The sequence below is a fragment of the Schistocerca nitens genome, chromosome 1 (assembly GCF_023898315.1).
Source record: "Schistocerca nitens isolate TAMUIC-IGC-003100 chromosome 1, iqSchNite1.1, whole genome shotgun sequence".
Lineage (NCBI taxonomy): Eukaryota > Metazoa > Arthropoda > Insecta > Orthoptera > Acrididae > Schistocerca > Schistocerca nitens.
Window position 1 is genome coordinate 1,249,237,255 of NC_064614.1, and position 17,726 is coordinate 1,249,254,980.

Here is a 17,726-nt window from a genome sequence, read left to right on the forward strand (position 1 = left end):
TGCAGGCGGTGGTTGGGCAGGACAGCGAGTACGACCCACGCTGCACGGTCATTGGAGGGTACGTGTGGACATGCCCGGGGGGTGGCACTGGAGTTACACACGCACTGGGCCGACGCCGACGGCGAAGGGGTCAGTGGGGACGAGCCGTGGGGCACCTGGCCAGCGAGTGCCGCAGAGCTGACTGACAGTGACGAAGACGAACCCGTCGGGTCCCTCGTCAGCAGGTGGCGAACGAGTGCCCGGGCGGCGGGGGCGACGACTGCTGCTGGGTCCCCGTCTTGCTGCCCGACGAAGGAGCGGCCAGCGAGTCTGCCGGCTCGCCATACCAGTGGCCAGGGCACTCCTACGCGAGGTAGGTCGGCGGCAGCTGAGAGCGGAGACCACTGAGAGTGTACCAACGCACCAGGTGAGGCTCTCACGGCATTTGGCTCTACTGCTAGCGTATCACCACATCTACTTCCTCACGTAATCTTCTGTGTTTGCACTGCTATGGTCTTCACGTGTTCTTGCTTGTCTGTTTGCACTGACAGCTCGGTACAAACGCGCTGCTCTGGGTCGTTAAGTGAAAGCCTTCAGGCACTGCATTGTGCTTTGTGAGAGGTACTGTCAAATTCCGTATTCTCGGCAAACCGTTAATCCTTTCAGGTACGTAAGAAAAATAAAGTGCTAGTGATTAAAATTTTTGTATCTCTGTGGTAACTCGAGGTTTTATAAACAAAATGTCATTATTTCAAACATTTTTATTTCTGCTAAAAAAAAGCTGGGACGTATTTGTCACTGTGCTACTTAAAGGACAGTTACAGAACACATTACACTCAATACATTGAAAAATTAGAGGATGTGTATATGTTGTCTATTTGATGTGAAATTCTGCAAAACAGTTTCTGCTTCAAGTAAATCATAAATTAACACCACACTGTTCACAAATGCCGGCTAGTGTGGCCGAGCGCTTCAGACTGGAACCGCGCGACCGCTACGGTCGCAGGTTTGAATTCTGCCTCAGACATGGATGTGTGTGCTATCCTTACGTTAGGTACGTTTAAGTAGTTCTAAGTTCTAGGGGACTGATGACCTCAGATGTTAAGTCCCATAGTGCTCAGAGCCACTTTTTTTTTGTTCACAAATATTGTGCGATTTTCAACACACTTTGAAGCACAATGAACACATCTCTTCCTTACGTCTGATTTTATCATTCGATGCTCTGGATTATTTGGATTGCAACTGGTCTGCAAACTACTTGATGTTTTCGCTACTGTTGATGAATTCCTTTGTCGACTTGAATACGTTATTTCCAATTACATTTCTCGCAATGCATTGTCCGAACCCTAGGGATAATAGTGTTGATTTGAATCCTGATTCTTCTGCCAATTTTGAATATATTACATACGCATTGTTTACACCAATGTCAAGAAGATCAAAGAAAATTCTCAGGTAATACATTATCTTTGCCTTCTTGTCGATTTCATAAGTCACTTTCTTCTAGTCCATAAGGTCCACCCCCTCCCATCCACTTCTTGTACTCTATCATGAGGACACTGAACATTGATCTTTTCAGAAGAACCAGACTGACGTCTCTTCACTGTACAATACATGGTATTGGGGAAATAAAATTAGCCAGTAGAAAAACTGGCTTGTTATCCATCCATTTGAAGATTGTCAGACCATTGCTACTGAAACTATATGAATCACCTCTTTTCATTTTCTTGTATGGAGTGAATGTCTTTGGGATGTTTTTACGATTGGTGCGCACTGTTCCACATGATCTGATATTTTGTAAACCAAGGTAATACTGCAAAGCTGGAGGGTTAAAAAAGTTACCCATGTAAATTTCACATCCCACTCCGGTTAGTGATTTTGTCAGTTGCAGAACTACTGACTCACGAAGCCCTACTTCAGAACCTGAGTTTTTTGCCGGTGTATAAATCACTAAAATAGGTAGCCAGTTTCTGAATCACATCTGTACCACATTTTGAAACCCTATTTGACTGGCTTATTTTTGACATATTTTCGCATGATACTATGTCCTTTGAATCTGATCATATGCTCATCTACAGATAAAGACCTAGTTGCACTGGGTTCCTGGAAGGTTTCGTTCAAATGGGTAATGACAGGTCTCACTTTGTATGTGCGGTCTTCCATTGACTGATCTACATTCTTGGAAAAATGTAAGTATTTTCGAATCTCTTCAAACCGATGTAGTGGCTTAATCTGAGCTATATAAGGAACAACAAAATCGGGTTCAGTTGCCCAGTAGCTTCTAAATGTAGGCAAAATATGGTACCCCATTACCAGGTTCATGCCAAGAAATACCTTGATTTCATCTTCATTTGTGATGAATGCGTTGCCTGATTGTTCTGCATACCGAATACTTTCAGGAATTAATATATCTTGCACCAAATCATTTAGGCCAGTAGTGGAAGGAAAAATTTCAAATGGCTGTGGCATTTCACGGTTTTCATTGACACTAAACAAAAGCACTTTCCCAAATTCATGATTCATGTTATCACTGAACTGTCTTGGTTGGTAAGTTCTGGACCATTTAAGTTCTGGTAAATCTGGAAGGGAATCAGGTACCTGAGCATTTGGCTCTGATACTTCGTCTGTATGCTTTCTTTTACTGGGTGGGCTACGTATTTCTTTTTCAGGATCTTCTATAATGTTCTTTCATCTCCCATATCTCCTTCAAGAAAAATTTTATCGTATACATCCAGTAACAGATTATCTTCATCACTACTGCAAGCCTCCAAAATCTGCATAACACTTTCAATAGTGATGAAAAATTCTCTTTTTCTGGAGCACACGACCCAAAAGCAGATTTGAAATTATACCAGTACAAGTTTTTTCCGCTTATTTAATAAAATGAAAGATAATATATTTTCAACCGAATTTTAAATACCATTCTGCTCGTTTTTTTACGTAATAGTAACGATATCATGACATTAAAAAACAAGTACACAAATTACGATTGTGGTACATTGGGACAACTATGTCCCAAAGAATGAAAATAGTTTTCCACTGATGAAATAGTTATTTTCTAAATGAATGGTCTAAAGTAAAAGAGAAACTTACTTGAATATAATTTCAAGCTTTGACAATAAGTCTGAGGACACAATACGCACACAATAAGTGAATAAATTTGTGTATCAGCTCGAAGTGAGAACAAACAATAACCGATGACTAATGGTAGTTATAGTAATTGTTGCCACCAAAGATATTAAAGAAAACAAATATTTCTGCTTCAAGTAGAGCATCTGCTGCACATTAACTGTGATTACAGTCCAATTAGTAAGGTGATTTATATGTGGGACAAACGTGTCCAATGTACGTGAAAGGGTTAACAATGTAGATCTCTGAATATTGATTTCCCTGTTTTGCGAAATCTAATGTTTCATGTGTCTAGCTTCAAGTGCCATTCCGCGATTAGAATGTGTTAATTTCCGTCGTGCGGTCATAATAGTGTCTGAAATCTTTTCACATGACTCACCTGTGTACAAACTACAGCTCCGCCAATACATTGCCATTTTACACCCATTTACGTGATACAGCGCCATCTGTGTATGTGAATATCGCTATCCCGTGACTTTCTTTCTCTCACTGTGATAGTGATTGCGTAACAGCCAAGGTGAGAAACAGTAGTGTCTGATAGTTGTAAAACGAAGAGGTGTCCTGCATAATGTTACAGTATTTTGTGACCTTTGCGACTGAGCAGAGCACTTTGTTATCCACAGCGAACCGACGACGTCTCCGTGGGAGGAGTTCGAGCGGCAATAGGAGTGCAGCCGGCGGTGGCGCCTCGAGCGGCAGGCGCTGCTCCCGTCCGCTATTGCCAACAGCGAGGGTGAACACGCCGCACGCTGCTAGCACATCCTCGGTAACAGCCCGGGCTTCTTCAGCAGCCACCCGTCTGCAGAGGTGCCCACAGTTGCCGCCGCTGCGCATGCACCTGTTACTGTGGTTGGGCCGTCGTGGCGGCGGAATGATGCCGTCGAGAACCTCTTCAAGCTAACCGTCGAAGACTGAGGAGCAGCGACAGCGCTGTAGAGCTCGGCAAGTAGTTTCGGACGCTGACACTGTCCCATACTCGTCTGACACTGTCCCATACTCGTCTGACACTGTCCCATACTCGTCTGACACTGTCCCATACTCGTCTGACACTGTCCCATACTCGTCTGACACTGTCCCATACTCGTCTGACACTGTCCCAGACAGTGAGGCTTCTCACAGTGACTCAGACGACAGTGAGGACATCAGCAGCTCCTCTGACAGTGGGTCAGACGACTGCATCCTCAACGAGATGTCTTGCCAAGTTCCCAGAGCCATCAATAGGATGTGTCTGGAGTAAATTTCGTCAGGCGTTACTTCTCTCAGTAACTTTCCTCATCTTCATCTCCTTCCATCATCACACAGCTTTTCATTTTTGTCCTGTAATATTATCTGTTTAGATAGCTTAAACTTACTTTCGATAATCTAACCATGCAGGTTCAAAAAAACCATCTGTGTAAATCTCTTAGATCGTCGCTGAGCAGCGACCACCTGATATTTCGAAAAATACATTACGCGCCACGGCGCGGAATACGAATTGTTCATAATGTGTATTGATGGATATTTCGTGTTTATTTTTTGACAGCTGAAGAATTATAATCCTCTTCTGTTAACAGTGACATGATATTTTTTAAAAGACGATGGACAAATATATGGCGTGGTCCGGAGTCACTAATTAGTTATTATAAAATATTACTATGGTGCAGTGCTATGTAGGAATTTGTGTGCAGCTAAGATGAAATGTCGAAAATGTTAAAGAACTTTATTTGTTAAAGAACTTTATTTAAAGAAACAGCCAGCAAGGTATAAAACTGTTCCCTGAGGTTACCTAGTAATATTATATTAGTATCACACAAATTCAACTTCTATGTAGAACATATAGCAAAGTCTAACAGTTCGTGGCGACCGTAATTCCTCAACAGAGCACTAGCAACGCGCTCCTCTTTATCTTGCGAGCTATTCGATCTCCTTAAACTTCTCAGTACCTGGACCGAAGTCCCCGCACACGTTCCGATAATACACTGGGCACCTCGTGGGTTGTGTTGTCAGATGCTATAGTTATTGTGTGTTGGAGACAAACGCATATAAACGTGTCGGATTCCGAAAAGTTTGACTGTCAGCGTGAGATGCTTCCCTTCGGTCATTGGTGGTCCCCAAAACATGGTAAAAATCGTTTTTCAGTGTACTTTAATAGATTAGTATTATTACTTTTCGTCAGTAACTTTATTTTTCATTCACCCCAGGACCCGGATAACATTTACGAGGGCCATCTTCTATTGCTTGACATAGGCTGACTGGAACATTTTTATCGGAAACATTGATTGTTCGTGATTTTAACAGGTCAGACCCATTTTTGGCATTTGTTCCAACAATGTCCCTGAACTGAAAATTCATAGTACAATTCTCATATTTCCCATACAAAACTTCGTAGGCAGATGAATCATGATATTTTTTCTCATTGTCACTTTCCTTTTTGTCGACAGGATTTGTTTAGCACTCGCCAGTGAGTGTTTCACTTTTACGAGGTAATGGTGCAGAAGTATAGTAGTATCGTCTAAGCCAAAGGAAAGAAAGACATGCAGAAATCTGTATGTCGAGACTTACTGTCTGCAAGAAATGTTAATGTCACGCACTGTTGACGGCGGGGTCGTTACATGCAGAGCACAAACGCGGATTGGACAAAGGCTCAATTAATAAGCCGTGGTCTTTTTTAAGAGGAAGGAGGGGAGACGCAAGTTTAGGTGGCCAGAAGGAGTCATGCTTTTTAAGTGAAGCCTGTTTGTGATCTATAACATAGAAAAGTAGACATAATGTGTGTCCATACATCCCCAACCGCCACAGTAGATCTTCATAAATAAAAACTCTACAGAAACTATGCTTAAACTGCAGTAAACTTTAGACGAAAAAACCAATAACACTTGGTTATAACAGCTGTCGAGGATGAGGATGCCAAGAAACGTATTGTGTACCTCTTCTTTATAGCTTGGTGTTTGTTATTTAACTGGCTCCTCTTTCCTTCACTGTGGTCACCAGATATATCTACACCAATGTTTCCCAACCCCAGTATACCTCAAGCTCCCCTACATTTATTTCATTTGTTTAATTTCCTTTCAAAAACTTTTGACCATAATCTGCAATCCATATTTTAGTAAAAGAGGGTTATCAAATGTAGAGTAATACAAAGCTACAGTGCTTCATAGAACATGGTATCTACAGCAGAAATTCTATTTTTGTTATTGGTCAGCTCTATTTTCATTTGATGTGTTAAATTTCACATGGGTATAGTGGATTTTTCAAACAGTAGGTGGTATGTTACGCCAGAGACGTTGTCACATAAAAGCACACAAGGACCGTGATCATTGGGTGCGAGTAGTATCGTCGTTGCAGTAAGCTTTCCAATCGTAAGGGCAGCTAGTGTGAGTCGCGTGTTGACTAAGCTACTGAGTCGGTGAAAATGGCTTGCAGAGCAGAGATGAAGCTACGGAGAAGGCTGGCACAAGTAATCTTTATCATGGCCAGTCCTCTAATTCTGATACTATAGTTCACACTTTCTATCATGTTTGATATAGATTACTAAACTACCACCTTTCAGCACTGCTGTACGTGGCGTTGCCTTGTCGTTGCGTTTACTGTGAACGCACCGCTATCTGGCGATTACACCTCTTTCCGTTCCTCTCGGTTGACGTCCACCTTGAAGCGGCCTTTAACAGTCGCACGTCTCTCGGGCGGTTTTGTGTTGCATAGTCTCTTTCCCTAGGTCGTTGAACGAAGTCTGAACTTAACAGATGTTTGAATGGATATATATTGAAAATCACTTCTTACCCACGTGTAAGGACTAATACCTACCTCGGAACATTGAGTGTTCTTGTAACAAGGACTGTTCCGTGTCACCGGTTTGGCATTAAGACGGCAATTGTCAGTAAAGTTCCATAACAGAATATGGATGTAGCTCCCCATTGGCATTCACGTAATTTAACAGACGCTTGGGATGCTGGCTATAAATAAACTCAGCCTGTTGCATCAAGCGTGCGATACATTCTCGCTAGAAAGTAGCCAAACTGCAATTGAGGCGTTAGTGGTACGAACAAATAGCTCCCGCTAGGAAGTGCCCTTAGCTGTCAATGGCTGCCCCTGGCTAGCAGGACTAACGCACTCTGCCGCTGTTTCCAGTACAGACCTGACCTCTCGGAATTAGGTGCATTGATTGCACCCGGTGCTCACCTCCATTCTTTGTTGTATGAATAAAGGATCCCCGTAAATTGAGCAAGAAGTTCCTGTTTCAAGTCTTCCCATTATTACGTTTAGAGTCCCTATGTGGAGTTTAATAAACATAAACATCGTCCGTAGTAGGCTGTAGTGCTATCCTTGTTCAATCGTGTGATCAGCTGATTTCGAGTAACCGTGATTGTCAATTACCTGTAAAACCAACATTTAAAAAATGTCGTGTGAGGAGGGCCTCCCGTCGGGTAGACCGTTCACCTGGTGCAAGTCTTTCGATTTGACGCCACTGCAGCGACTTGTGCGTCGATGGGGATGGAATGATAACACAACACCCAGTCCCGGAGCGGAGAAAATCTCCGACCCAGCCGGGAATCTAACCCGGGACCCTTTATTGACATTCTGTCGCGCTGACCACTCAGCTACAGGGAGCGGACAAACCAACATTACAAAGCACTCAGAATCTTTATTTTGGCGCCTGACATTTAATCCAAGTTAGCTGATCGCACGGTTAAATGAACATAGCATTACTTCCTACTACAGACAACGCTTCAACTAACCTTTTTAGAAGCTCCCGTCCCTTACCTTTGGAGCTTCCGATCCAGGTACTTAAATATGTTAAACAACTTGGGGTTCACAAGAATGCATGCTTTATGGAAGAAGTCCGCCTTTTCCTTTGCTGATATGGCACGTAGTGTTGCTCAGCAGGAACAATTAAGTTTAATGATGAGCTATAGTAATAAAATTAATCGTATGTCCCCTTTCCATTTTACAGGCATCTGGAATTCCGCACATTGACAGAGCCACCATGGAATTTGGACAACGGACTGAAGATCTACATCTGTGCTGTCTGTTCCACTATACTAACAATCTGTAACTTCGAGACTTCAGGTTGGTACCAGAAACAGCGGCAGAGTCCACTAGTCCTGCAACACGAGGCCAGTCACTGACAGCTGAGGGGGCTTCCTAGTGAGAGCTATTTTATTTCATGAACCTTTTATTAATTTAAATAAATATTCATATGTAACTTTCTCTTATTTGGAATTACACATTTTCACCTCCGATCGTTAGGTCTGTACATTATAACATGAAGGTAACCTATGTGACCTTGTAATGTGCTCAAGGACCCGGCTACAGAGCGACAGTCAATAACAAATTCGTGGACTGTAGATTTTATTTCTATGTAACATAGAACAGTTCCAACATTTGTGTCTTTCCAAGTTATATTAGTTAGCTGTCAAACACGTATCGGTTAGAAGTATTTCAATGGTACTTAAGATTACACTATGCACTAATTCATTCATACAGTTATTGACAAGCTCAGTCATGTAGAAATATCAGCTTAACACATCGTAATTATGACAAACGTGAAAAAGATGAATCGAATAAGGTTCCCCGCAATATTGAGTATGAATATACATAAATTGACTGTACTGTGAACATTGACAGTAACTTATGGTGTCTACCACAGGGTTCCAAAACTCTCATAATTACTATTTGTCCAGCATCGCCGGCCGCTGTGGCCGAGCGGTTTTAGGCGCTTGTCTGGTACCCCGCTGCTCCTACGGTCGCAGTTTCGAATCCTGCCTCGGGCATCGATGTGTGTGATGTCCTTAGGCTAATTAGGTTAAAGTATTTCTAAGTCTAGTGGACTGATGACCTCAGATGTTAAGTTCCATTGGGCTTAAAGCCATTTGAACCATTCGTCCATCATTCCAATGCCTACAGATTATTTTTAGTTGCCGAAAAACCTTCTCATAGGACATTTTCGTGTCAGATGTGTGGGTATCTGCCACACAGCTGTCTCTCATTATTAACAATGTAATAATTTTCACTGTGTTTCTGTTGTTGGCTGACCTGCTTAATTTTTCACCTCCTAAGTCGCTCTTTCATGCTATGGCTACAGCAAAACATAATTGCTACACATTTCCAATATATTATTCTCAGCACAACTATCTTAGAATACTTAGTTGGTAACATCGTGGAAGTACCCATAAACACTACACATCAGTTCTATGGGAATCTGCTGGACGAAACTGAATGTGTCCAGCAGTGAAGTTATTTGTAGAATTCTGGCGCACTGAACTCATCCACCCTATCCACAAGCAAGGCGAATTATCGGAACCCTTTGAAATAAAAACGGGAGTGCGACAGGGGGATGGGCTCTCACCAATCATCGTGGATTACAGTGATACCTTTAGTCTTCACGTATGAGTTAGTTTGCAGGCATACATGCGATGACGTCGCACATATGCGAATCGCAAAGTACGAAAGCACGCCGCTGCATCAGCTAAAACTGAATAGTGCAGCCCTATATTAAACTGGGGATTGACAGCGCCATTCTGTCTTGGCTCCTATAGCGGCGTGCTGCGATGCTGACACTGCACCGTATAACATGCAACAGGGCGTACTCCAGTAGAGACGTCATTAATAAATGGATGCTCAAAAACTGAAAAATCCTCACAGACCGCACATTCTACAAAATAAATTTTCCATATTAATGTCCTAATATTTAACACCATTTGAAAAACAAATACACTTAATGTTAAGTAAAATGTCATTTGCTACCAGATGTAGCAAGCAGTAGTACCAGACATAGATCGTCAGCCAAGACATAAATAATTCTTCAAAGTAATGGCAAATCTTATGCTCACATGCAGAAGTGAGTCATGGACAGTAACAAACGCCAGAGTAGAATAAAGTTGGCTGAAATTAAATGTTAAAGCAAAAGAATGTAATCAGAGATCAAATAAAGTATTCTGTAATATAGAAAGAATTAAATATATTTTGGATGGAGGAAAAATAGGATTGTCTACAAAAATGTAAGAAACATATTCAAAGAATGGGGTCAGAAAGGAAAGACCCATTGATAAGAGTATATAGACCTAGACAAATAAAATGTGGATTTCATGAAGACGTAACATGCTATAAGCTTATTCTTAAAAGTTGGCGATAACAGACCAGGCAGCAGCTTGTAACATTAAATTTGTGCAGTCTGATTCAGGATCCATGCAGCGTAACACCTCACGTAGATAAAAATTGTAATGACATATTCCTTGACTTCTGTTTAATTGCAAGTGCGTAGACCGTACGTGAAGAATCAAGACATCATGAAAAACAGTGCGATATGTAAAGAAGTGCGTGTGGAATTATAGAAAACTATAAAATGAAAATGTCAGTACAAGGAAAGGATATGAGGAATGCCTAGTGACAGGAAGTCGGAACTTCGGTATGTCCATTTGCTGGAATAAACGTAAAAATACACTCTTATGTAAATACGCTGGTTGTTGATACACACATTGGGAACTGTTCCTTGTAGCTGTGAAACATAAAACGAGCTTTCGCTATAAAGTGTTTACTCAAACACTGACACTTCATAGTAAAGACGAACATCGCTAAAAATTAAACAAAGCAATAGGTATTGTACAGGCTTCGTAAGAGAAATACAAAATAACGGAAATTTCAGAGGTACCGAAGAAATAACACGAACGCGGGATTCTCAAGAGGATGGGCCACAAAGTCAAAGGAATTGGAAGGGAATAAAGAAACATAGCAACGAAATGACTGAGTAGTAAATACTGAAAAGGGCAGCAAACAAAAACATAAATTGCCACTCCACATACATGGCCAAATTTATATTGCGAGATAGCGGAGAAGATCAAAGTTCTTGAGACGCCAACGGAGAACTGCAAAGACACCATAACATCACATTACTTCAAATAAGTAGAATCGGTAAATTGCGAACATGTGCATTTAAATAGAATATCTGAACACAGCATATGAGACACAGACTACAAACATTTTCTTAAAACGCGTGTAGGTTCTGAAAGAAACTCTGACACTGACGCGTTTGAGCATGGACAAACACCATAGCATAATATATCAAACTGCTGAAGGAACTGAAACCCCAAAACACAAACAGTTCAGGAGGTGATGCTTTTACCCCGCAGTCTTATCCCAAAATACTCCTAGCGGACAGTTCTTCTCCCCACGTTCCTCCGCTTCGGCGTTTGAGGATCCTCTTTTTCTTCTTCCTCCCTGTGCGGTCCTGAAGGCCGGCCCACGCTTCTGACGCGTAACAGTTGACTGGGTAACGCGCGTAATTCCCAGCCCTGGGTCGATAGGTAGGGTCTGCACGTACCCCCTGGTACAGGCAAGGCCCAGGGAGGGGTGATGTCCTGAGCTGCAACCGTCCCAAATTGCAGGTTGGTCCCTTTGTCAGGTTTTCGGGATGTGTGACCTGAGTTGTGAACAATCACCTAAGGTGAGTGCGCCCCGTTGTGAAGGGAGCCCCCAGTTGGAAGGAGCGTGACATCGCACACGCTGGGAATCGTGGGGGATTTTGTCGGTGAGTCAATTATCTTCCCAATCAACGTGTATCAAACGCAAACGTAATGAGGCTAAGGATTCAAAGACCCTTCCGGCTGTTCCACAATTCCTCGTTTCACGTACTGAAGACGGTCAATCCTTATGGTAAATCCGTTTATTATTCAGAAAGATGTTGATGCAATTGCTGGCCCTCTGAAATCCTGCTCTCGTTTACGAAATGGCGCTTTGCTTTTAGAGACCACTTCTGATTATCAAGCACAACTGCTTGCTACCTCGCTTCTCCACAGCTACCCTGTTCTTGTTGAGGCCCGTAGATCTTTGAATTCTTCCCGTGGGGGTTATTTACATCACACCGCTCGACGGTCTAACAGAGGCCAAAATCCAATCTTACCTTTCATCAGTTTAGTACTGTCTCGCTACGGAAACTTATTTCTTCACGTTTATTAGCAATGACTTACGAAGAATGGCAATACAATCGCCATAGAGAAGTAGCACTGAAGATCCTTCCGAAGATGAAATTGCTAGAAAAATGTAGGTAGTTCTTGAACGATGCGAAGTCAAACTGTCAGGAATAAATCCTACAGGAACATCCTATAGTAGGGCTCTTCGGTTCAGCAAAGAAAACGCAAATTATATAACTTTCTGGAAGATGTTATGTTGTACATATGTTGCTACTAGTCTCCGATTTTGTTTAGTGCTGTTTTGATTATATGTATTTCGGATCCGATTTTGGAACCAGCTAAGTGTAAAGTTTTTAAGAATGTTTTTCACAATGTTTCGTTCTTTTTCTATTACTAAAATGTAAATGGTGGGGAACATTATGAAGTAAATATTACATGCTTTCAAAACATAAGTTTTTGCTATTTTCTATTTGTTAAATACGAAATGGGAACCTGCTTTTAGGCACTTACCTCTCTAAATGTCATTGCTGCTCGTTCGCTCATAGCAATTTCAGCTGTAGTCTCATGTTCCTGCCTCGCCATAACCATAGAAATCGCAACATAGTCGAAGTAGGCCGTCACATATTTATGACAGGTGAGAATAGAAATATCATTGCTGGTCTCAGAATACGTTCCAAACGCGAAGACAAAAAAATTCATACAACAATCGGCGAACATGTGACTTTAGATACGATAATACGGTGCCTGTAACCACATGGCCACACTGAACATTGAGCAGAAGTATCAGAGCAAGTGTTTATCTCCTAATGACGTTTTCCGTTGATTCGTCGTTAACTGATACTTAACTATATGAAATCCTACAAGGATGATAGGTTTGTGATAAATCTTTAATGCGTCGAAAGCAACTTTTTTAAGAAAAAGAATGTAATCCTGTACGCGAGTGAAACAGCGTTTTCCCATTGGGCTTCCAGTTCTGACTTTTAATTGGTCTCTTGGTTAGAGCTGACACGATGGGCGGGGATAGTGCAGAACCCTGTGTCATTCCGTTCTCGCACTTCCGATGGCACCCCAGGCTTGTTGGCGGCAGTTAACCGCAATGCAAGAATAAGCCGGTGTGTGCCTCCTCGGGTACACGTTGTGACGTAGTGTGTCGTCAGCTAGTCGGTTACCAGGACGTCGAGAAAGGAGATCACTCCAGACACCGGGACTCCCATGGTAATTTCCAAAATTCCACAAAAACGGATCACTGTCACACTGGTAGTACAGTTCTCACAGAAACGTCTAACTTGAGACTGTGTCGGTCAGCCCTTGCCACACAACTACGTGTGACAAAATAATCCGTGCCCAGGCATACATAGAAAAGGAAAAATGTAATACGTGCACGGAAGCACGGTCACATGAAACGAACATGCAGTCGCACAAAATCTATATCGGCTTGCAATGCAGTGCACCTTTTGCACGCGTCCTCAGTCGCTTGAGAACACGCACACGCACGCCCCTAAACATAGACAATACTTTAACAGAAATTTTAATCTGTGTGGGCGTCTTCAGGTGTGACTTCATCTGGAATGTAATAACTCAAAGCCTAAACGTAGATACTGTCTATAAAATGTGATTCCAAGAATAAACGCTCCCATGGAACGAATTCGTAATAGGAAAATGCCTAAAACTCGATAAATTAGTAGTAGCTGCAAGGCTAATTTCGAAAGCATTGTGGTAGATGTAACGTCACTTTACACTCGATGTAATCCCGCATGGTTTCGCTCATGCTTGTTATTGTTTATGTTTCGGGAAATGGGCCAAATACTATGCTTAGTCGAAGATTAGTTTTAAGATAATGTACCTATCGAATAGAGCTACGTCTGCCACGTCTGTTGGCCTTTCATTCGCGTCAATGTGACCCCAAATGCTTACGTATGGTCCGCATTTGTTACCATGAGTTGTGCCCGTCAAAGTATGGCAAGGGGCTAGGTGGTCCGTCGATATCCAACCAAGGGATAGTGGGTACAGTGGGTACAGTGGGTACATTCTTGGTGGGGCCTGGGATCCCGCACTTGCTCTGATTAAGGAAGGGAAGACGATGTCCCACAACTGACTAACTTCGTGGACAGGCAGAGGAACAGCGCATACGCCACCAGCACGCGTCCCAGAGTGCGAGAATAGGGTGGAGCAAAGTGTTGGCGAGAGGGTGGAGGATGAGAGACTGGGCGCCGAGCGAGGGTTGGGTGGCGGCTGGGTTGGTTGGCACCTGATGTCGCAGGCGAGGTGGCAGGGCGTGGAGAGAGTGAGAGGGGTGGAGTGAGATACTAGAGCCCACCGGCCACTAACGCCTGAAGCCGTCGGCACACGGACCGTGCAACCGAACGTTGAGCGTGCCGAGTTTGTGACGTCATTGCGTGGAATAGCACGTTGGGGACTCATTCCGAACGTGCAGAGCAAATATCTGGCATGTCAGATATTCTGAGCGTGCCTCTGAGCGTTGACCAATGAGATGGCACAACGCCACCTACGTCACACGCACGCTGTCTCCCTTCAGTACACAGTTGTGAGGCCCCATATTGGCATTCATTTCAACCTATATGTATATAAGCCGTTTCTGAGCACCAGAAAATTGAATCACTGCAAAACCCGTTGTTAACTGTGTGATTCGTTCCAATAAAATGACAAATGTCTTGTTTGTGGCAAAATAATTATTGTAACTTTCGTATTATGAGAGTAGGCTATTTGAAGGCAGCGACACACTCAAGATCCACCCAAAACGCAGTGTTCTTGGCACAATTTGTTAAACTTCAATTAGCAACATATCTACGATTAAGGTTTTAAGCAGGCTCGAAGACACTATTGTTAGACATTTGGAAGTTGTTCGTGTAGTGTAATGACTTGCGCATCAGTCCGCTGTAGAGGTGTTTGCTGGGGCGGTGGTTCGCGTCTTGCCACTTTCGAATTTTTCCTAACAATCGCGTTTTTTTGGGTTCTGGTACTTTATTATTAGTTTAATATAAGAATACAGTGTAATATTTGATATGTAAATATAAGTTCACTTCTTTTTTTTTTTTTTTTTTTTTTTGAGAGGTGACTGTTCGGTTGGCTTAAAGGACAGCTACATGTATAAAGATATTTTGCTGCTTTTTCTTTTACGCTTCGTAATTCACATGTTGCAAAGATTCTGCTACTGGGTAGGAACAGTGATCAAGTAAGACTGACCTTGTGGTTTTACTAAAATGTGGAGATGATGAAATAATGTTTCTTATGCGGAGAGGTATTCCAAATTTGTACAGCACTGTTTGTAATGGAACTTTCATAAGCCTGTGTCCTTATTGATTGGACATGGTACTTTCCTTTTCGTAGACGATGGAGGAAATGTGCGTTTTAATAGGGCTAACGTGGGAATTTTACGCTCGTTTGCTGACTAAACAATGTAATTTACGAACTAGAAAAATCCCTCAACTGCCGCTGAAGCGCGTTGCGATCACGTATGCCACGTTGAGGCCCACGCACCGTATGGACAAGTCGCATCGTTCCTGAGCGTTCAGCAGCACGTTGAACTTGGCACGCTCAACGTTAACGTTCAACAGCACGGTCCGTGTGCCGACGGCTTAAGGTCGCCTCAGCCGCGCGCATTCCAGGCTCAGGATCCGCAGCGCAAGGACGTGAGTGCTCTACTCCCTGCTCTCCTCCGCTCAGCCACTGCCCAGCTTCCACAGACGCGCCGTCCGCTGATTGGCCGGTACTCCTCCCACCACTCAGTGCGCCGTACGCCGGTGGTGATCAGCGCCCAGAGCGCCGCCCGCGCTTTAAGTAGCGCACCGCCAGCCGCGACGAATGCTGGCAGCTATCACCGAGAACAATCCACTGTACGTCAGTGGCTACTGACTCGCCAACGCGACGCCGAATGCAACGTCAAACACATGCGATTGAGGATGAGGGCAGCAGTCGAAGAACATAGGAACAGAGTGGGCAGACTTGGCGCTCAACCCCGACGGCGCACCTGGAAAATCGTGAAGAGCCTCCTGCGGTGCCGAGAGGGCGTACCGCTGCTACAAGTCGGCAACGAATACATGAGTGAGCGAGATGCGGAAGGCAGCGTGCTGGCCGCCGCATTCACCGCGAACTTCACACCAGTGGCCGACGTCCTGGGCGGAGCCCACAGCAGTCGGGTCGACGAGCAACTCCCAATCCTCGAAGCAGCTAGAAATCAAGGAGACGCAATAGAGCCGATTACAAAGAAGGAAGCTGCTGTGCAATTCGTTCTCTGAACACCAGGACAGCATTTAGCTGATGTGTTCAACGATATACAAGCAACCACGCGACAACGTGGAAAGATGCTGAAGTTGTAGCCATCCCGAAGACCGGCAAAGCTCCACGCCATGATCACCAGCTACTGATCCATCAGCCTCCTCCTCTGCGTCTCAAATGTTTCAGAGAGGCTGTACGCGAAAAGGCTGATGGAACACGTCACCAGGAGGGTATTATTTCAGACAGGCAGTTTAGTTTCCGTAGCGGTCATTCTACCTCTCACCAGCTTCTGAGACGGTAGAGCCGACGATGAGAGCACTGGAAACAAGAGAATACCGTGGGACAGTGTTCCTTGATACGTCCAGAGTTTGCGTCTGGCACGATGGTCGTGCCCCCCCCCCCCCCCCTGCGGGTCCGGGGTAAGAATAGGTCCGAGGTATTCCTGCCTCTCGTAAGAGGCGACTAAAAGGAGTTTCAACCGTTTCGGCCTTCCATGTTATGGTCCCCCTTGGGGTTTGACCTCCATTTTTCAAATATCTACAGAAGTACGAGCCTTTTGGGGAAGGACGCCTTACGTGGTGTACCACTGGTCCTCAGTGCACTAACACCTTGGCACTCAGCATTGTACCGGCGTTGTAACCATACCCACTATTCCTCAAATTGGGCCTAAGCGCCTGATGGGATGTACAAGTTACGCCCATAGTGTGTCCCCATGTGCAACTACGATCATGATGGACTTTCCATGGCACCAGAAATCCAGCACTAGCCAGCCCGTTGTGGTGGGATCGTCATGTACCCTCTAGGTTGTAGCCCCCTGACAACACAGGGATCGTACTGCCGATACCTGAGCTGCACCCTCCCGACGTCAGCCAGGGAGTAGATGCCCATCTCCTTGGGGCATCAGGACTCCCGGCAATGGTCATCCTGCCAGGTGACCCTTGCTGAGGCTGGGTGGCGCCCTGAACGGAGTGGGTGGTATCGGGGCGGACGTTTCGCAGATGAAACGCCAACACGTATCAGGTCGCTCTGCGGCCGAGTCTTTCAAAAGGAAAGGTACTGTTTCTAGTTCTGGTTCTCCTGCCCTTTCCCCCTTGGCCACTCCCTGGGAGGAGGGACAGGCCCACCGGCTTGGGGCGAAGTACTTCCCACGCTATTTGGTCTGTTCTCGAACCGATGGGGGGACGTTCCCCACCTCCAAGCCCATGTTCTTTGTTCAGCACATTGAGGACATCTTCGGGGAAATCGAGGCTCTCAGTAAGATGCGTTCGGGGTCCGTTCTTATAAAGACCACCTCCGCCACACAGTCGGCGGCGCTCCAGGCGTGCGACTGCCTAGGGGACATCTCAGTGTCCATTGTCCCGCATCTGGAACTAAATAGGACGCAGGGGGTTATTTTTCATCGGGACCTCCTGCTGCAATCTGATGAGGAGCTCAGGGCCAACCTGGAGCGCCGAGGCGTGCATTTCGTCTGGCGAGTCCAGCGCGGCCCCAAAGACCGTC

The 17,726-nt window shown here is 44.4% G+C and overlaps 1 protein-coding gene across 1 annotated transcript in view; it reads right to left on the reverse strand.

Moving 5' to 3' along the window:
• Positions 1-217: 217 nt before the first annotated feature.
• LOC126233923 (trichohyalin-like) overlaps positions 218-17,726 on the reverse strand; it is a 109,424-nt gene continuing 91,915 nt past the window's right edge. The window contains exon 5 of the mRNA XM_049942894.1: positions 218-343. Coding sequence (XP_049798851.1) covers positions 218-343 — 126 coding nt within the window. The remainder of the gene's footprint in view (positions 344-17,726) is intronic.